Source organism: Dama dama, chromosome 9, assembly GCF_033118175.1.
Source record: "Dama dama isolate Ldn47 chromosome 9, ASM3311817v1, whole genome shotgun sequence".
Lineage (NCBI taxonomy): Eukaryota > Metazoa > Chordata > Mammalia > Artiodactyla > Cervidae > Dama > Dama dama.
In genome coordinates, this window is record NC_083689.1 from 15,146,659 (window position 1) to 15,167,426 (window position 20,768).

The 20,768-nt window shown below is 49.5% G+C and overlaps 1 protein-coding gene, 1 long non-coding RNA gene and 1 other non-coding gene across 7 annotated transcripts in view; 1 reads left to right on the forward strand and 2 right to left on the reverse strand.

The window, feature by feature from the left end:
* Positions 1 to 6,935, forward strand: part of ADGRL1 (adhesion G protein-coupled receptor L1) — a 53,358-nt gene extending 46,423 nt beyond the window's left edge. Inside the window, exons 18-23 of one of the 3 annotated variants that reach the window (XM_061150102.1) lie at positions 419 to 587; positions 1,852 to 1,980; positions 2,125 to 2,221; positions 2,302 to 2,430; positions 2,590 to 2,607; positions 3,055 to 6,935. In XM_061150102.1, the coding sequence (XP_061006085.1) occupies positions 419 to 587; positions 1,852 to 1,980; positions 2,125 to 2,221; positions 2,302 to 2,430; positions 2,590 to 2,607; positions 3,055 to 3,797 (1,285 nt within the window). In that variant the 3' untranslated portion in view covers positions 3,798 to 6,935. Of the gene's footprint in view, positions 1 to 418; positions 588 to 1,851; positions 2,222 to 2,301; positions 2,431 to 2,589; positions 2,608 to 3,054 lie in introns of all 3 variants that reach the window. The other 2 variants (XM_061150101.1, XM_061150103.1) reach the window with 2 other exon arrangements.
* LOC133061843 (uncharacterized) lies at positions 19 to 20,629 on the reverse strand. Of its 3 annotated transcripts, XR_009694053.1 has the most exons (5): positions 20,348 to 20,629; positions 19,312 to 19,998; positions 8,211 to 8,298; positions 467 to 644; positions 19 to 155 (listed from the first exon to the last, which is right to left on the reverse strand). It is a non-coding gene; the product is annotated as an uncharacterized LOC133061843 (long non-coding RNA). The 3 variants fall into 3 exon arrangements; XR_009694054.1 differs by lacking the exons at positions 19 to 155; positions 467 to 644 and adding an exon at positions 7,795 to 8,066; XR_009694052.1 differs by lacking the exons at positions 19 to 155; positions 467 to 644 and having other exon boundaries at positions 7,794 to 8,298.
* On the reverse strand, positions 9,191 to 9,294 carry LOC133062978 (U6 spliceosomal RNA). The gene has a single exon (XR_009694297.1). It is a non-coding gene; the product is annotated as a U6 spliceosomal RNA (small nuclear RNA).
* Positions 20,630 to 20,768: the final 139 nt, after the last annotated feature.

Sequence of the window (20,768 nt, forward strand, 5' to 3'; positions counted from 1 at the left end):
ACAAAGCAAGTCCAGGGAGTCCCCTGGAGGTCCAGTGGTCAGGATTCGGTGCTTTCACTGCCAAGGGTGTGGGTTCAGTCCCTGGCTGGGGAACTAAAGATCCCACAAGTCGTTCAAGGTGGCCGAAAAAAATACTCGAGTCCGTTTCAGGGTAACTTAAAGACAAATAGGCAACAGAAGATAGATTAAAGGTTTGGAAGTGTGGCCAAGAGGCTGAAGGATGCAGGAGAATGACCGGCTCTTCAGAGAACCCTGACCCTCCCCCCAACCTCCACGTGCCCCCCAGGCCTAGCTGGGCTGATGAGGGTCGCTGGGCAGGCCCGCTTACGCCAGGGCAGTGTCCAGGCTTGCTGGAATAGGAACACGCAGCAGGGCATGGCGGGGACTCTGACGTCCTGTCTCCTCCCCACCCCCCCAGATCTTGGGCCCTGGGGGCCATTGCGCTGCTCTTCCTGCTGGGCCTCACGTGGGCTTTCGGCCTCCTCTTCATCAACAAGGAATCGGTGGTCATGGCCTATCTCTTCACCACCTTCAATGCCTTCCAGGGGGTCTTCATCTTCGTCTTTCACTGCGCCTTACAGAAGAAGGTGAGTTCCAGGGAAGGGGGCCAGGGGCCTGCCTTCTGCAGCGGGACCTGTGTCTGCCTGGAGGGAAGCACAGGCTCAGGCAGGTTCTAGCCGGGGGTGAGGAGGGTTCTGGAAGAGAGCAAGATACAGGAGCCCAGAGGAATGAGAAAGCAAGACAGATGTGGAGAGTCAGGAGAGCTCAGGGCAGGGACTTAGCTTGGGGTGTGTATCAAGCGTGTGGAGGTGTGTCTGGGTGCCACCCAGACAGAACATTTCCTACTTTAATAGTCGCAGGGTAAACCGTGAGTTTTGTGGTGACAGGAAGTTTCCTTTTTAAATAAAGGGTGTTAAAGTCTGAATCTTTAAAGAGGTAACAGAAGCAGAGGAATGTGGAGAAGAGCATACAGGCTGTAGACTCAAGACGGAAGCCAGGGGAACAGGGCCAAGGAGTGTTAGACTTCATCTTGAAGGAGTGGGGAGCCCCAGTAAGGCCGTGGTTGATCTCGGAGGACAGTGAGGTGGGTGAGGCTACACGGGGAGTGAAGAAGGCAGGGATCACTGGTCTTGGCTGCAAGGTCAGCTGTGTTCCCGCTCTGATGAAAGGTCCTCACTGGACACACAGCGACAGTGACAAGCTTACAGAGCTCCCCTGCCGGCCCACAGGGTCCAGCCTGGGCTCCCCCTTTCCTTCCCTTTGCTCCAGCCATGCTGTCTTCTGTTCCCTCAGACACTCAGACGTGGACCTTCCTCAGGGCTTGTCCCCTGCCCCTCCCCAGATATCTGCGGGGCCCACTGCCTTGTTTCTTTCAGGTCTTTGCCAAAATGTCTCCTTAGTGAGTCCCCCTGCTCCCCCATCTGTTGGACATCACCACCCCCACCCCTGCCGCCAGCACCTGCCTAACCCCCGGCCATGGTTCTCTGGGCAGACATCTACATAATGCACTGATGTTGTAGATGTGTTCAGTCTCTATCTGCTGGAAGATACCAGCTCTGAGAAGTAGGGCTTTGTTTCTGATTTGCATCTGTCCTCGGGGCCTAAACCACACTTGGCATATAGAAGACGCTCCTTGAAGATGTGCTGAGTGAATGAACAGAGGAGGACTTAATGGTGAAGGTGGAGAAGGGAGGATGGGCCTGAGTGAGAAGAGAGCCTGCTAGGCTGCCCGCTGGGGGCAGGAGGAGACGGCGGGGTCTCTGATGCCCACCCGGAGCCTGGTCTCGGGACTGCCAAGGCTGGGGCACCTACTGCCAACTGCCTGTCGTCCTCGCCCCCCCGCCCCCGCAGGTGCATAAGGAGTACAGCAAGTGCCTGCGTCACTCCTACTGCTGCATCCGCTCCCCGCCCGGGGGCGCGCACGGCTCACTCAAGACCTCAGCGATGCGGAGCAACACCCGCTACTACACAGGGACCCAGGTGCGCAGGCAGGGCCGGCGCCCCGGGGCTGAGGGCCGGCCCGAGGGGGCAGGGCAGTTCTTCGCCCGAGTCCCTGGTGGTGCCCATCAGGCCCAGGGAGGGCGGGCGGCCCAAGGGCCCCTCACGTCTGGGTTACGTCCTCAGAGCCGAATCCGGAGGATGTGGAACGACACCGTGAGGAAGCAGACAGAATCCTCCTTCATGGCAGGCGACATCAACAGCACCCCTACCCTGAACCGAGGTGAGGGGGCACTCCTGAGCCCCACCTGCGCTCGCTCTGAGGCTCTCCCAGCTGCCTCGTGACCTCTCCCCTCCTGGCAGGTGCCATGGGGAACCACCTGCTGACCAACCCTGTTCTGCAGCCCCGTGGGGGCACCAGCCCCTACAACACCCTCATCGCCGAGTCGGTGGGCTTCAACCCCTCCTCGCCCCCAGTCTTCAACTCCCCAGGTGAGCGCACGCTGGTGCCGGGAGAGGGCGTCAGGCCTGGGGGTGGGGAGGGTCTCTACGGGGGTCACCCTCATGCCTCCTGCACTGGACAGAGCCTAGACCCAGCATTCTGAGCCTGCTCTCATCTCCTCTCTCTTCCCTCCTGGCTGGCACCTGCAGGGAGCTACCGGGAACCCAGTAAGTGTGACCGTTTCCTGGTGACATTTCCAAGGGTGGGAGGGGAATGCGACAGTGGCCCCCTCTGGTGACCCCATCTTAGAACTGGGGTGCCCCCCTACACACAGACAGGAGTCTCTGGCTTGGCAGCTGGCTGGATGATGTTGCATTAGGTGGGGAGTGAAGGTGATGGAGATCATGGGAAAGGGGCCTGGCCACCCAGGCTCATACTGCTGAGTCTCCAAGCCCCCAGGTGGGAGGGGACCCTGGGGAAGTCAGTCCCCACATCCACCCCCACTCACCTTCTGCTTAGCTGGTATCTCCACTGCCAGTGAGGGAGAGGGAATAGAAGACCCCAGACCCCAGGGATGGGGTGAGCCCAGGGGAAGGCAGACACCCACCTCCCACGTGGCCCACATCCCGTCCACTGCCCAGGTCCCCTCCTGAGCTGCTCCCTCCTGCCTGCAGAGCACCCCTTGGGAGGCCGGGAAGCCTGCGGCATGGACACGCTGCCCCTCAACGGCAATTTCAACAACAGCTACTCCTTGCGAAGCGGGGATTTCCCTCCGGGGGACGGGGCCCCTGAGCCCCCTCGAGGCCGGAACCTGGCCGACGCCGCTGCCTTCGAGAAAATGATCATCTCAGAGCTGGTGCACAACAACCTGCGGGGGGGCAGCGGCGGGGCCAAGGGCCCCCCACCACCGGAGCCGCCTGTGCCGCCAGTGCCGGGGGGCGGCGGGGAGGAAGAGGCCGGCGGGCCCGGGGGCGCTGACCGGGCCGAGATCGAACTTCTCTACAAGGCCCTGGAGGAGCCACTGCTGCTGCCCCGGGCCCAGTCGGTGCTGTACCAGAGCGATCTGGACGAGTCAGAGAGCTGCACGGCGGAGGACGGAGCCACCAGCCGGCCCCTCTCCTCGCCTCCAGGCCGGGACTCCCTCTACGCCAGCGGGGCCAACCTGCGGGACTCGCCCTCCTACCCGGACAGCAGCCCCGAGGGGCCCAGCGAGGCCCTGCCCCCACCCCCACCTGCACCCCCCGGCCCCCCCGAAATCTACTACACCTCGCGCCCGCCGGCCCTGGTGGCCCGGAATCCCCTGCAGGGCTACTACCAGGTGCGGCGGCCCAGCCACGAGGGCTACCTGGCGGCCCCGGGCCTTGAGGGGCCAGGGCCCGATGGGGACGGGCAGATGCAACTGGTTACCAGTCTCTGAGGGACCTCACGGACCGGGGGCTGGTGGCCCGGGCCAGGGAGGGGCCCCTGGGTGGGGCTCTGGTGGGAGCGGGAGACAGATGGGGACAGTGGCCGATTGGCCACTCTCTCCAGGCGCCCCTTGGCCGTGGGCCCTCCAGGCCCCGTGGGGGCTCCGCTGTGGGGCCCGAGGTGCAGGGTTCACAGACAGGGTTTCCCACCAGCCATGTGCACCAGCTCAATTCGGGGGAAGTGCAGTGAGGAGCCAAGAGGTCCCCAGGGGAGTGAGGAAGGAGACATTGGAAGGGTGCAGCCCACCCTTGACTCCCCCCCCCCCCCCACCCTTCCTGCTCCCTGGAGGGAAATGAGGGTTCTGCTTGCCCTGGGCCAAAGGCCCTGCTGGATGAAGCCTGGCAGCTGCTCCTCTCTTTGCAGCCGGAAGTGCTGCCGGCTGCACCCAGATGGAGCAGTGGGCGCAGGACAGATGGACAGGTTCCTCTGCACTCCAGTTCCCTGCTCCTCCTCAGAGACTGGGGCCTCTGGCCTGGGAGAGAGCCCTCAGGGGGAGAAAGCCCCAGGGCGAGAGGAACGGGGCGGTTGTGGCTGGTGGTTTACAGGTGGAACTTTCTCTGAAGCTCCTTCTCTCTGCTCTTCGTCCCCGCCTTCCCGGCAAGCCTGCCCCCTCAGCCCTCCCTGAGTGCACCCAATGACCCCCTCCCTTGGGGCGACTCCTGATGAAGCACAACTCCCCGCAGGGCCCCCAGCCCACAGGGGTGGCCATATTTGAGCAGTTCCCAGTCCTGTGGGCTCGGCTATCTGGGGAGCAGATTTTGGGTCTGGAGCTCCCTGGGGAGTGGGTCCTGGGCTTGGATCTTTCCCTAGGGGGCCCTCTTACCCCCCCCCAACCCACCCTTCCTCCTCCTCCTCTTCCCCCATTGCTGTAAATATTTCAATGAAATGGAAAAGAAAAAAAAAAGACAAAAAAAGAAAGAAAGAAAGAAAATCTCATCACTTGAAGCCACCGGGAGCCTGCGGCCCGGCCAGCCCGGGATTTCTCCGGAGCAGAGCTGCGCCGCTGGGCCCTGGCAGCCAGGACTTCTCCATGTACGTGTGCATCCCCCAGCCGGGGTGGGCGGGCCACCAGAGCAGCTTTTTACAATCCAGAGACAAACAATCTAGAAGCAACATCGAAACAAAGAACCCGTTCCCTTCCCCTGGCACCTGGTTCTGTCGCCTCTCCCCCTTCCGCCTCTCCCTGGCATCAGTCAGCCCTCCTGGGGCGTGTACCTCACTGCCTGCCCCAGGGCTCGGCCTGTCTCCCCCGCCCATCCCCGTGGCCCGGGGAGGCACCCTCACGCCCAAAGATGCTTCTGCCGAGATGGCTGCGCTGTCCCTTTTGAGTTCCTGCTTCTTGTATATTGCTTCTGGGACTCTGGGCCTGGGAAGAAGGGGCTGATTTCCTGCCTAGAGAAGTTGACAGGGGAAGGAAAATGAGGGCAGCAGTGTTTGCTAGGGGCCGGTAGGACTGAGAAGGAAGGACTGGGAGTGGTGAGGTGGTCGTCTCTCACGGGGTGGGGAAGCCGAAGCTGAGAGATCGCCTTGCCTGCCCCCACCCTCCCGCAGGAGAGGCAAGCCAGGTACTGGGGCCCGGCTGGGGTGTCTCCTGAGGACCTCTCCCTGCCCCCTCTCCAGTCTGTCTCCCTGGCCTTCCCAGCAAACCTCCCCCCACCTCTTTGGGGGTAGCATAGTCCCATTGCCATAGCCCAGCCCTGTCATTGCCATTTCCCCAGGGGTAGCCCTCCACCTTTGCTCTGACCCCTCATCTCTTTTGTCCCTCTTTTCTCACAAGTGCCATGAGTTTTCAAACATCTTTGGGTCTCAGCCTGCTGCTGCCATGAACTTCTTTGGGTTCAGGGGGAGGGACTCTAGGGAGGAACTGGGGAAAAGGGGTGGAGGGGTGGCTGGAGGGACCCTTTTTGCTGCTAGAAAGCCCCTCCCTTCTCCTGAGGAGCTGGGGCTGGCTGGCCCCCATCAGTTAGGGGAGAAGGGGCCAGACCAAAGAAGGTGGTCTGTCCCATGCCGGGGCACAGGTGTGGGGAGAAGGTAAGGCTGGGTTCCATCTGTTTGCTGGGAGGGTTGACCCCTTTCACCAGACTATGGGCAGGTCTGAACGGGGAGGGGAAGAATGGGAACAGTCTTGCCCCGGTGGCTCCGTGAGGAAGGTATGGGGCCGCTTCACGGCTTTCCTTGACTTCATTAGGCCAGAACTCCTCTCTGGGGACTAGAGAACTGCTGGGAGACAAGGGTAGGTGGAAGGGTGGGCCTGGCCCAAGCATCGGCCAGGTTAGAGAGTCAGACTGCCTCTGGCACCAGCAGAGAGGTCTGGAAGAAGTGGGGGGGGGGGGGGGGGGGTTGGGGGGAGAGGTCCCAGGGGACTGGAGGCAAGCAAGGCGTCCCGCTTCCTCTCCCCTGCCCAGTCCTCCGTTTATCTCTCCAGACTCTGACAATCAAGGGGAGAGAGGGTGCAGCGGGTCCCGGGGTTCCCATTCCAGCCAGAATCCCCAAGGTGGGTTCCCAGGCCTCAGAGCTGTGTGGCAGGGCCCTCTGGTCGGTAGGTCCGGACACACTGCAGCCCAGCACGAGGCTACCCTGAGCGCCCAGGTGTCCCCCCACCCCTGCCAGACCTGGTGCCTTGATGCCCCCACCCCAGCTGGGACAGTATAGAGGAGGAAGGGTCTTGGTTTCCTCTCCTACTCCCTTCCTTGGGCTCCTAAATTCATTTGCTTTGAAATCTTGTTAATTATTTTTCTCCGGGTTTGGTGTTTGGGTTTTTTTTTGGGGGGGGGGGCGGGTTTGGTTTTCTTTGCCTTCCTTTCTCTCAGTGTCTCCACCTCTTCCCCTGTGTCTTTCTCACTGTCTCCGTGTTCCTCTTCTCTCACCCTCAGTTTCTCTCTGTTCATTCGGGCCCCCTCCCCTCTTCTCCTATGACCCCAGTCCCTCCTGGTCTCCTTTTCGATATGCCAAACCAATTTTGGGTCGAGTGCATTTAACGAGAACAAAACAAAAGGCTCATAACAACAAGAACGTTTCAGAAAAAAACAAAAAGTTAAAAAAAAATTGTTGAGTCAAAAATCAATAAAGAAATTAAGATTTCTTGGAATGACAAGAGTGGCATGATTCATTGCGGTGGGGGGGGGGGGGCGGGTTGGGGGTGTGGTGAGAGGCGCTGGAGCGGCTCTTCACAGCATCCCTGAGGCTGTGACAGAGAGGAGCCTGCACTGCTGTTCAGAACCCGTGGCAGAGGCCCGGGGAGTCAGAGCCGTCCGCGTTCCCAGCACTTGGTAGGCTCAAGGGCCTAGGTGGGCAATTCAGGTGCAATTTCTTTCTCAAGCCTCGTAAGTGCTCTGGGTGGAGGGTACCAGCGCTCCATCTTACAGGTAGGGAAACAGGCTTCTAGCACCTGGGTGCACATCCCAGTCTCTGAGCTAGGCCACTGTGCCACGCTGTGTCTCAGCCAAGCCCTTCTTGGCCCGGACCTCTGTCCACAGGCCATGTTAAGAGCCAAGCCCAGGAACCATACACTGTGCCATGTGTGATTCCAGCTGCCATTCCTAGACTCCCACACATTACTGGAGTGGTGCATTTTTTATCGTGACAGCACAGTGCAATGGCATCATGTGTATTTCACTTTCTCAAATATAGCAGCCAGTGTTCAGAGATGGAAATGACCAAACAGCGCAAGAACCTCTCTCCATGCCCATCTGTCCTCAACACAGGCATCTGGGGTGCCACCCTCCGCCATTCCTCTCCCCAGCTACTCCTTCCCAGTCTCCGCACTGGTTCCCTCTCATCTCCTGACTTCTTAATGTTGACAGGCCCAAGGGTTCAGCCTTGGACCTTTACCTACACTCACTCCCTGGAAGATCTCATCCCATTTCATGGTTTTAAATACAGTTGACCGTTGAGTAACACACCACCACACAGGTCCACTCAGATGAGGATTTTTTTTTTTAAATAAGTACATTGGAAACATTTTTGGAGATTTGCAACAATTGGTTAAAGGTATAGCTTAGAAATATTAAAAAAAATTAAGAAAGGTATGTCATAAATGCATAAAATATATATAGATACTATTTTATCATTTATTACTATAAAATGCAGGCTTTCCAGGTGACTCAGTAGTAAAGAAACCATCAGCCAATGCAGAAGACCCTGGGTCAATCCTTGGGTTGGAAGATCCCTTGGAGAAGGAAATGGTAACCTACTCCAGTATTCTTGCCTGGGAAATCACCTGGACAGAGGAGCATAGCAGTCTACAGTCCATGCAGTCATAAAAGAGCTGGATGTGATTTAGTGACTAAACAACAATCATAAAATATATACATATTGATTATAAAAAGTTGAAGTTAAAACTTATCAAAACTTCCAGACTTACAGACCATACATGGGCGCCACAGACCACACAAGGCTCCCATAAAGCAATCATTGCTGCTTCTTCATTACCAGTGTGTGAAGCATTATACCTGTAAATAAAAATGAATTTCTTTTTCACAGTTACCTAATTTCATTTTTGATGTCCAGTGTTAGGAATATGCATAACATCTACAGTGTTTTTTGTATTATATAAGAAAACACTGATGTAGGTACTGAGAGACAATTCATCTTGTAGACAGATGAGGTAAACTTATGGTATTGATAAATATAGTACAGTATTATAAATGCATTTTCTCTTCCTTATGATTGTAATAGTTTCTTTTCTATAGCTTACTTTACTGTAAGAATACAGGATATAATACATATAACACACAAAATATGTATTAATTTACTATTTATGTTATTGGTAAGGCTTGCAGTCAACAGTAGGCTATTAGTAGTGAAGTTCTGGGGGAAACAAAAGTTATACATGGAGGGACTTCCCTGGCAGTCCAGTGGTTAAGACTCTGTGTTTCCACTGCAAGGGACAAGGGTTCAATCCCTGGTTGGGGAACATGCTGTGTAGTGCAGCCAGAAAAAAAAAAAGTTACCATGGATTTTTGATTGCACAATCCCAAACTCCTGCATTGCTCAAGGTCAGATGTACCATCTATTATACTGATGACTTCCAAATGTAGAGCTCCAACCTGAACTTCTATCTCGAGCTCTAGATTCATTTACATCCAATGAACCACTCCACATCTTCCCCTGGGTGTCTGGTAAGATCTCAAATGTAATGTGTCCTGAACCCAACTACACACACACTCACACACACACACCTGCTCCAGTTCCTCCTACCAGCTTCACCTTGATTAATAGCAAGTCCATCCTGAGACTCAAGATAAGACCCTTGGAGCCTCCCTTGAACTCACTCGCTGTTTCGTACCCCACGTCTAATCTGAAGCAGATGCAATAGTGGCTTTAACTTTTATTTATTTATTTTTAAATATGGAACGCTTCATGAATTTGCGTGTCATCCTTGTGCAGGGGCCAGGCTAATCTCTGTATCGTTCCAATTTTAGTATATGTGCTGCTGAAGCGAGCACTGGCTTTAACTTTTAAAATACCCAGAATTAACTAGTTCTCACTACCTTGGTCCAAGCTCCCACCTTCTCACCAGAACCACGGTTACAGTCCACGAACTAGCTCCCTTGTCCCTCTTCAGGCTTTTCTCAACACAGAAACCAGAGTGATCTCAATAAGCTTATTTTTGTCCCTCCTCTGCTTAAAACTCTAAAGGCTTCCTCCTCGCCCAGAAAAAGGGGCCAGGACAATAAAATGGTCCACAAGGCTCTCCAGTATCAGATCTCATCCCCATGGCTCTCCTCCTTCCCTCCACTCCAGTCACACTGGGGTCCTCACCATCCACAAACATGCAGACAATCTCCTGTCTGCCTCAGGACCTTTGTACCGGCTGTTCCTAGGGTTCACCTATTCTCCTGGCAGGGCATATAAAAATCAGAGCTTCCCAGCAGGCCTTACCAGGCTACTCCATTTAAATGGCAATTGTTGCTTCAGAATTTCCTAACCCCTGTCTTGCTTTGTCTCCCATCTCACAAACTATCTTTTTTGCTTGTTTATTGTCTGCCTCCCCACCTCCCACACTAGAATATAATGCACAAGTCACTTTCGATTCTTTGCGACCCCATGGACTATACAGTCCATGGAATTCTCCAGGCCAGAATACTGGAGTGGGTAGCCTTTCCCTTCTCTAGGGATCTTCCCAACCCAGGGAAGATTGCAGGCAGATGCTTTACCAACTGAGCCACAAGATAAGCCCAAGAATATAATGCATAAGGGTCTTTTTCTTTTCACTGCTGTTTCCTACTGTTCAGCACAGTGTCTGACACACTGGAGGTGCTCAATGAATCTTTGTTAAAAGACATAAAGCTGAATTGAGCATCAGACCCAGAGTAGGCCTGAGATAAGTTAAAACCCCTCCCTCAGCAGCTCTCAGCTCCCACACACTGTTCTGTGTGATGCTGATGTTAGCTCAGCCTGGCCCTGAAACCTAAGTTCAACAGTTTAGCTGGTGCCCAACGATATCTTATGCTGACGAAGAACTAGTTCTACTGGACTTACTGAGAGATGCTCTGTAAGCAAATTCGGGAGATTTAAGCATAGTTAAACTTAATTATATATGATTCTGACCTCATGCTCTTTGAAATGTAATCCTGGCATAAGATGAGATTCTACCACAAGGCCAGTTCTTCTCCCTTTTTGCCCTTTACTCTCCCAGCACGGCACACACGACTCCTTCCTCCGCACATGCAGTGAAACCTGCTGTGCCTGACAACCTGTGACCCCCAGGGCTTGTTACTGGCACCCTTCCGTACTGGGGGCAACCATATGCACGTGCCCAGGAACAATAACACTGATGTTGAGACTTTCAAAGGTCTTTGCTACATTTCATCTTAATGATCATAAGATATATATTACTATCCTCATATATCAGATGAGGAAACTGAAGTTAAGAATGATTAAATGACTTACTCAAGTAAGATTACAAAGCAGTTCAGAGTGCCCACACCCTGTAGACACCTTACGCATACTGTCCAATTTAATCCTTCCAACCACCCAATGAGACAGGTTTTACTTCGCTCCATTTTACACCTGCAGAAGCTGAAGCCCAGAAAGGTTTAAGAACACACCGATGTTCACCTGGCTAATAAAAGAAAGTTCGACCAGGCCTCCATCTCGGTCTTCTGACCCCAGGGGCTGCATCTAGGGTTGTCTGCACTCAGCTGCAGTTGCCCAGCCGCCCCCCGCCACACACACTTCCTGCCAAGCCCACTAGGCACACACTACGGGGCCGGACTATATGGGCTCCCCACATCAGAGGAGACGCCCACAAACTGTGCCACACCCTGATGGTCCCGACGTAGCCAGTATGTTAGAAGACTATCCAGAGTGGACTCATGTGAGTTAAGCTAGAGGGAAGGCCCTGATGCAGAGCAATGGAGGATTCTCTCAGATTCCCAAAGGACTGAAAGCACTGGAGCCTCTGCCGTTGAGAAAACCTCCTCTCCCCCATGAACTCTTGGGAAGGTCTAGAGGTGCTAGGCTGAGGCTACCCCTTTATCCCCACAATATCGTCAGGTTTATTCTTTTTCTTTTATTTTTTAATTGAAGGATAGATGCTTTACAGAATTTTGTTGTTTTCTGTCAAACCTCAACATGAATCAGCCATGTGTTGTGTGTTAGTCGCTCAGTCGTGTCTGACTCTGCGATCCCACAGACTGTAGCCCGCAGGCTTCTCTGTCCATGGGGTTCTCTAGGCAAGAACACTGGAGTGGATTGCCATTCCCTTTTCCAGAGGATCTTCCCGACCCAGGGGTCGAACCCTGGTCTCCTGCATTGCAGTCATTCTTTACCGTTTGAACTACAGGGAATCAGCCACCGGTAGACATATGTCCCCTCCCTCTTGCACCTCCCTCCCATCTGCCCCCTCTAGGTTGATACAGAGCCCCTGTTTGAGTTCCCTGAGATACATTATTCTTTCTTCTTTATTTTTGGCTGCACTGGGTCTTCGTTATTGCACATGGGCCTTCTCTAGTTGCAGTGAGCGGGGGCTACGCTCTAGTTGTGGTACACAGGATTTCTCGTGGCTTCTTCTATTGCAGAGCATGGGCTCTAGAGCACATAGGCTTCAGTAGTTGCAGTGCCTGGGCTTAGCTGCCCTGTGGCATATGGAATCTTCCTGGACCAGACACCAAACCTGTGTCCTGCGCATTGGCAGATGGGTTCTGAACCGCAGGGTCCCCAGGGAAGTCACTCCTCAGGCTTATTCTGCTCCTCGCTCACCTTTTCAAACATCTGAGTCACGGCAACAAGCTGCGATGACAGGACCTGCTCCCACTTATATCCCTTCCTACGTCACTGGGCCTCTCCTTGATGAAAACTCTTGTAATCACGACTCTTCTATCTGTCCTGCCCCACTGTTTTCTACCACCCTCTGCCTCTGTCCAAGTGATCCCAGCTTCTCACAACTGAAGCCCTCACTTTAAGCCAACCAGTCCTCTCCTGGGAACTGATCCTAAGGAAACGCCCAAGTGCATGAAGACTGCGACAAGAAGCTTCGCTGCAACAAGGCTTCTAAGAGTGAAACACTAGATAATCTAAAATTTCAGCACAGAGAACTGTTATGTGAATAATGCATATCCATAAACAGAACACCATGTGGCCATTCAAAATGATAATGTAGAAGAACACTAAATGATGTGAAAATATATTCATAATAATCCTAAGGGTAAAAACCTATATGTAAAAACAAGATAAAGTATGACTTTACTTTTGTTGTGATGGCATGAATATACAAAAAGTGTGTATATACAAATATGAAACTGTATGTGTGTGTATAAATGTAAAATATATGCAGAATATAAAGCTAAACATCAGAATATTAACAGAGGTAACTTTAACTTTCTTGCAACTCTGTATTTTAAAAACTGTTTGCATTACACATATATTACTTTTGCAACAGGAAAAAGTATTTGTGTGTCCTACTTTCTATGTAGGAAGAAAGGCCAAGGATAACCAACACAAATGAATTAGGTGGGGAACTAGCCTTCCCAAGACTGGTTATAGTGTGTTAATATTTTGCACAATGGGGTGCTGGCAGGAGAAGAGACAAAAAATCTGAGGGAAGAGACCTGTGGCTAGACGGAAACATGCTCTAGGCAGAGATTACAAATCACTAGAAAAAGGATGGATTGATCCAGAGGATCTGGTATTTTCTGGTCTTGAGCTCCCTTCACTCTTTTAAAAACTTATTTTAAAAATAATGGTAGGGAGGGGGATGTCTGGGAGGAGCACAGAGGATTTTTAGGGCAGTAAAGATACTCTGTATGATTTATAATGATGAATATATGTCACACATTTGTTGAAGTCCATAGAATGTACACCAACAGTGAACCTTTCTGTAAGTTGTACATTTAGGTGATAATGATGTGTCAGTATAGGTTCATCAATTGTAACAAATTTACCACTTCGGTGGTGGATGTTAATGGTGGGGGATGCTATGCATGTGTGAGGCGGAAGGGGATGTGAAAAATCGGTCATGAACGTAAAACTGCTCTAAAAAATTAATTTAAAAAAAATGAATGAGGACCCTAATGAGCTGTTCTTTATGGGATTAGAGATTATATCTATTTATATTTACTAAATTGGAAATTAAAACTTAGAAAAATTTAAAATATTTAAATTAGCTAATGAATCTTTTAAATGTTAAAATAACCTATTTTAATAAAAATTAACTGTATGTTTTTAAAACACAGGTAGTGAAAAGAATGGCACTGCTTTTCATTTCTGTAACGCTCCTACCCTCTAGTGTAATGAAAGAACTGGATTCTCACCTAGGTCTCCACAATCAATCTGTTGCAGTATGCTGTTTTGGCTGAAGTATATGAAGAAAAGCCAGCCTAACAAAGACATACAGTTGGAAAAGGGAAGAGTGTTATAGCCTCTTCAACTAATTTGGGATATTTTACTTGGTTACTATAGCGAAACTCAACAAGTGGTGGTGTATTAAAGTCAGTTACAATGTAGAGTATGAAACTGTATCAAAAAACTTTTCATACTGTTACACTGGAACTCATTGCTCTATTTTACAAATTTTGATCTTTTATGACTGATTTTGTAACATCATGCATTGGTCTTTAGGAAAACATTAATATGCTGAGTTGTTATATTTCACTATATTTTAAAATATATGTTAATTGTATCACCACTGATTTCATCAGGAAAGCCTTCAAATATTGAAAAGTTGGGGACTTCCCTGATGGTCCCCATGCTCCAAATAGAGCCTGGGTTCAATCTCTGGTCAGGGAACTAGGTCCCACATGCCACAACTAAAGATCCTACATGCCACAATGACGACTGAATATCCCATGTGCCCCAACTAACTAAGACCCAGAGCAGCCATATATATATATATATGTTATCAGGCTCACGGTGATGAATAAAAGCTTCCCAAATGTCTGTTTTGCTTAAAAGCGCAAATATTATCACTGACAGCACACTATCAATCTTCCTCCTAGTGACAACTCACTTCATTCATTTCTGAGAAGATACATGGCCAATATCCTAATCTGAATAATAATTAGTGATTATTCAGTAAAAATGGTGTTCATGAAAAAAGAAGGCAGTTCCACCTCCACTCAAACTGGACAAGTGCATTTACCTCCTTACCGTCCTTCCCCAGCATGCAACAGAAGTACTCTATGCAAATGCTCCATTTCACCACCCAGAATATTAGGCAGACCTGCTGTAGGGCTAAGCTTTAACACAATTACTACTTTCACTGCTCCTTCAAGGACATTCTTCAGTAAAATTGTTTCAACACTGAGTGTGTGTGAGGTGGTGAGGAGTACAATAACGACCACTACACAATACTGATTCCTGGAAGCGGCCCGCAGGTTTACTAACTGCTGCTTTTGTACCAACAGTGCACAGACAACACAGCACAAATGAAAAAGGCAAATAATGCTTTAGAATATTATGAAAACAGTTTATCTCATGGATTCCCTAAAAGGTTCTTAGGGATCCCCAAGGGATTATATTTTGAGAACCACTGGACTACTCAATAAATGGAGCTGAAGCTGGAACAACTGGTTATCCATCTGAAAATTAAACCTACCTCACATCATAAACAAAAATAAATTCCAGTTTTTTTAACCTAAATATGAAATAGGAAAATATTTCATGAAAAGTAGAATATGAAAAGTAGAACTTCCAGAAGAAATACAGTAAGATATCTTATTGACCTCAGAGTAAGATTTCTTAAGCAAGACACAAAAAACACAAACTGTAAGTAGATTTATAATTCTGATAACATTAAAATAATGATGATGATGACATTAATAATAATAAATTCTGAACATCAGTAGACACCATAGAGCAACTTCTCTGGCAGTCCAGGGGTTAAGAATCTGCCTTGCAACGCAGGGGATTTGGGTTTGATCCCTAGCTGGGGACCCAATATCCCACATTCCTCAGAGCAACTAAGCCTGCGAGCCACAACTAGAGAGAACTAAGACCCAGTGCAGCCAAATAAATTGTTTAAAATAGCAAAAGACACCATACCAACAAAAAGGCACACCTCACTTATAAGAAGTCCTGCACTCAGTAAAATGAAGACAACCCAGCAAGAAAATGGACAAAGATATGAGCAGACAATTCATGGAAAGCAAATGGTCAACAAATTTGAAAAAATTTCAATTTCTTTTGTTAATCAGGGTAATGCAAACTGAAACCAGTAATTCACACCCATCATAAGGACAAGTATGTAAAAGTCTGACAACAGCAAGTGTGATAAGGACACAGCAACACCAACTTTGTTGGCAGGAGTTGAGAACTGGATCCATCATTTTGAAGAACACACTGGCAATATCTAGTCAAGGTGAATAGTCCCCAAACTCAGCAAATCATCTCCTAGGTATGCATCCTAGGGGAACTCCTGCATGTGTACACCAAGAGCCATGCACAACAATGAACACTACAGTGCTGTTTGTAAGAGTAGAAGACTGGAAACTGAGCTTCCCTGGTGGCTCTGTGGTAAAGAATCCACCTGCCAATGTAGGAGACATGGGTTAGGATCCCTGGTCCGGGAAGATCCCACATGACGAGGAGCAACGAAGTCCATGTGCCACAAATATCGAGCCTGTCCTCTAGAGCCCAGGAGCCGAAACTACTGAAGCCTGTGAACCCTAGAGCCTGTGCTCTGCAACAAGAGATGCCATCGCGGTAAGAAGCCCATGCATCGCTAGAGGGTAGCCCCTGCTTGTCACAGCTAGAGAAAAGCAAGCACAGCAACGTGACCCAGCACAGCCAAACATAAGTAAATTTTTTAAATTTAAGAAAAAAACAGAAAAGTGGAAACAGCTTAAATAACAAGAGGTGGATGGATAAGTAAATTCTGTCTAACAAAACTTTCTGTGATCACGCAGGCATTCTTTATTGGAGTTGTCTAATGTGGCAGCCACAAGCCATGGTGTCTATTAAACACACGAAGTGTGGCGAAGTAACCAGGGAGTTAAATTTTTCATTTAATTTGGATTAACTGGAAAAAAAAAAGCCACACATGGCTAATGGCTACCACATCACACAGCACAGCGATACAGCAGGGAAAATAAATGACTGGAGCTATACATGTGCCACAAATACATCTTAAAAGTATTATGATTGACCAAAAAAAAGCAAGCTTCAGAAGGCAGGGCTGGCACCAGAGGGAAGCTAGGTGTCTAGAGTGAAAAATTTAGGAGGCACTCGCCTTCAGTCATGCAAGTACAGTTTGGCACTTGTGTGACTTGGAGGGTATGTGTCTCTTTAAATGTTGTGCCCTTGCTCTTCCTCCCCTTAATTCCAGCCGTGATGGGGTAAGTCTGGTATGACACTGCATTGGGGGTGCCTAAGATAACCCCTAGCTTCTATGATTCATGAGGAGGATTCATAGAATTTAGCATCTAGCCTACTCAAGGTATGATTTTGTTTGAGTTTTTGTTTTTGGCTGCACCATGCAGCATGTGGGATCTTTGTTCCCTGACCAGGGACTGAAACCATGCCCTCTGCCACGGAACCACGGAGTCCTAATGACTGGACTGCCAGGGAATTTCCCAGGCGATGATTTCTTACTGTAAAAGGACACAAAGCAAAATCGGCCAAGAGCAAAGGTGCATGGGGCAAAGTCTGGAGAAAACCAGGTACAAGTCCTTTCCTGGTGAAGTCACAAGGGACTCCCCGAGTTCCTACAGCAGAGTTGTGACAACACGTGTGAAATGTCTACCAGGAAAGCCCAGTACCCGGGGTACCTGGGGCAGGAGGGAGCTGATCAAGTTTCAAACTTCAAGCCTCCAGAAGGAAAGCAGGTGTTGGACACAAACCACATTGTTCGTACAGTTTAGGCACCACAAGCCACTTGTATCATTTAGGGAGTGGTGGGAACACTCCTGAAATCCAAATTCCTATACACCAGGCAGGACCAACCTTGCAAATAGGCCTTTCTAAGGACAGCGGTCTCAGGTCTGATACAATTAACTCTTTTGTGTACAGCTATCCCTTCTGTAGGGCTTCCCAGGTGGTGCTAGTAGTAAAGAACTCTGCCTGCCAATGCAGGAGACGCAGTTTTGATCTCTGGGCCAGAAGATCCCTTGGAGGAGGGCATGGCAACCCACTCTAATATTCTTGCCTGGGGAATCCTGTGGACAGAGGAGCCTGGTGGGCTACAGTCTACAGGATCGCAAAGAGTCAGACACGATTGAAGTGACTGAAGTGAATGGAGAGTGCCCACCACTCCCTAAATGATACAAGTGGCTCATTGTGCCTAAACTGTACAAACAATGTGGTTTGTGTCCACAACTGCTTTCCTTCTGGAGTCTGAAGTTTGAAACTTGATCAGCCCCCTCCTGCCCCAAGTACCCTGGGTACTGAGCATTCCTGGTAGACATTTCACACGTTGTCACAACTCTGCTGTAGGAACTCAGGGAGTCCCTTGTGACTTCACCAGGAAAGGCCTTGTGGAAGCTTGTGCCTGGTTTTCCCCAGACTTTGCAGCAGCATCATTTCTATAAAGTTGCAGAACGTGACATACAATACTATATACAGTTTAAAGACACCTATTAAAGATGTACAAGCATGTACAGAAAAATAAACACTCAATCCAAGATTATAGTTACATGTGAAAAAAGGGGAGGAACAGGTTTGAGGCAGGGATATATAAGGCCTTTCAATTGCATCCCTAATGTTTTACTTCTTAAGCTGGGTAAGGAGTAAAAATGTACTTTGTTATAGCATTTTTTATTCTGAGTGAGTACACCTGAAATATTAAGAAAAATGATGACTATGCACTGCTAATGTTTCTTGTTTATGAAGTACTTTTCACACTCCAGGTATCATGTAAGCCCTTTATATGGATTTATTCTTTTTTAAAAATAATCTACTGGAAACTTCCCACATGTGAGGTCCTATGCTAAGCTCTGGAAATACATTGAGAGGTCTGTATGAGACAGGTGGGATCACTGTCCACAACCAGCTTTCAATCTACTGAGGGATGATAAGAGTTCCCTGGTGGTCTAGTGGTTAGGATTTGGGGCTTTCACTGCTGTGGCCCAGGTTCAATCCCCAGTCAAGGAACTGAGATCCCACAATCCATGCAGCAGAGCCAAAAAAAAATTCAACATATCTACAGATTCTGATAAGTGCTCCTAATAAGCAGGCTTTTGTGATTAATGAAAGTCTAGTTTAACTAGGGTGGTCCAAGAAGGCTTCTTCTGGAGAGACACCTGAGGTGAACCATAAATGATGAGAATGAGACAGCCAATTATCTAAAGGAAACACATTCCAGGCAGAGGGAACAGCAAGTGCAAAGCCATGCAGCAGGAATAAAGTTTGGTGTGTTGAAAGACAGGAAATAAAGCCGGCAGGGCTTGGGAGTAGTGACAAGAGGGAGGCTGGCAGATGAGGTCAGTTGAGGCCACTGTGCAGGGCCTCCTAAGCCACAGTGAAGATCTTAAGTTTCATCCTAAGTATGATAAGCCTTTGAAGGTTTTAAGCAGAGTAATGACATGATCTGGTTTACAATTGAAGATTATTCAGCCAGCTGTAGGGAGAAGACATTATAGACAGAGACATAATGCTTGTGACTGATGAACTTTTCAGGGGCTATGAAAAGGTTGGGGCTGAGGATAAAGGAAAAAAACTTCCACAATGCAGAAAGAAAACTACAAAGTTGTAATGAATAACTGTTTAATATCTAGAAAACAAAACAACTTCATCAAATTTCATATTTATAAGCAACTGAATTACATTTGGAAATAATTTGAAAATTTGATCTTCTCGTCACAAAAATTCCTAAGGATGCCCAATGACTGCCAAGAACCCAGAGCCAATCATAATGGGAATTTTCCTGCAGCCAAATTGTTTCAATGGGGGAAAAAAATCTTTTTAATCCTACTTAATTTGAGATGGAGATACAAAAAAAAAAGAGAGAGAAAATATTCTGAGCATCATGAGGCTACAAAGGATGGATAAGAAATGCTAGTGGCTTGAAATGTACCGTTCAGGCTTACGTTCTACGAATTTGAATGCTGTTCAGGGGGCTCTTGGATTCTCCCAGAAGACATCTGAGGAGAGACCTGAAGAACAAGGAGGCACCAGAAAAGAAGTGGGGGGTGTCATGGCAGATTTTATGAAACAAAAAGGTCAGTTTGGCTGAAGTTGGTATTGGCTATCCAATATCGGAAGCCACAGGGGATCACAAGCACCTGAATGTGGCTAGTGCCACTGTGAAACAGAACATTCCACGTCGCTTAACTTTCATCAATTAATATCTCAATTTATCACCGACATGAGACTGGGTTCATGGGAAATTTTAACATGCTGGGAAACATTTGGGCATGTGAATCTCCCTTTCAACTCTAAGTTTTATGAAACCTCAACTATTTCCGGTGAAAACGGAGCGTCCAGATCACTGATGTGGTGTAACGTGTAAAACACACAGGTCTTCAAACCGTTAGTACTAAGTAACAAAATAAAAGATACCTCAGGTTCGTGTTTATTTTAATACCGATCACATGTTGAAATGATATTGTGGCTATACATTAAGTTTAACATATTAAAATATATATTTATTTTTTAACGTGGTTACTAAAGAAAAGTATAAGATTAGGTTTGTTGCCGTCGGTGGAAGCGGAGCGAGGGAGTGCGGGGGCCCCTCGAGTCTTCCAGACAGGGGGCGACGGTGGTCCCGCCTACGCCTGGGAGTGGAGAGAAGTTTCTAGATGTATTATGTAGTCATAAGTCAGGCCAGTAAATTTTCATGACCCCGTTCAATGAGCAAGGAAACGAGGCCTCGGGTGGTGCGTGGCAGAGGCCGGATTCGAAATCCCATTTAGGGCCGTCCACCTGAAACCTCCCCAGAGGCTCTCGAGTAAGACCCTGATTCGAACCAGGCCCGACCGGGTCCCGGGCCCCAGAGCGCCGCGTTACCGCGGCACCGTCTCCCCTCAAGGGTGAGTTAAACGTTCACAACGTTCACAACGGACTCCCAGGCTGCTGGGCCTGCGGGGCCAGGAGCCCCTTAGAGAAACTTCCGGCAACGCTCACCTGCTGACAGACGCCGATGCCGCAAACGCTGCTCCTTTCTCTTCACACTCTTCTCAACAGCTTTAGCGATCGACTTCCGCTCCACTTCCACGAATCCCCGGCCGAGTCTTCTCTTCTCCCGCCCCCGCAGCCAATTCAGCCAATAATCTCTCAGAAAACCTGCCTTATCTCCGCCCCATTTCTGCCTGCCAATCACTGCAAGTCCAGCGCCTCCCTTCCTTCCCGCTTAAGCGAGCGCTGTGCGCCACCACTCGGCGGTTGACTGCGCTGCCCCCAGCTGGAAGGGTCTCCCGGAAAGGCGGGGCTAATCGCGGACCACGCTAGTGCGGGGACCCTCGGGATTGGCCAAGAAGAGCCAGGCGCTCTGACCCCGCCCATCCCGCCCTTGACTTCCGAGTCGGAGACTCTGGGGATTGGTTCC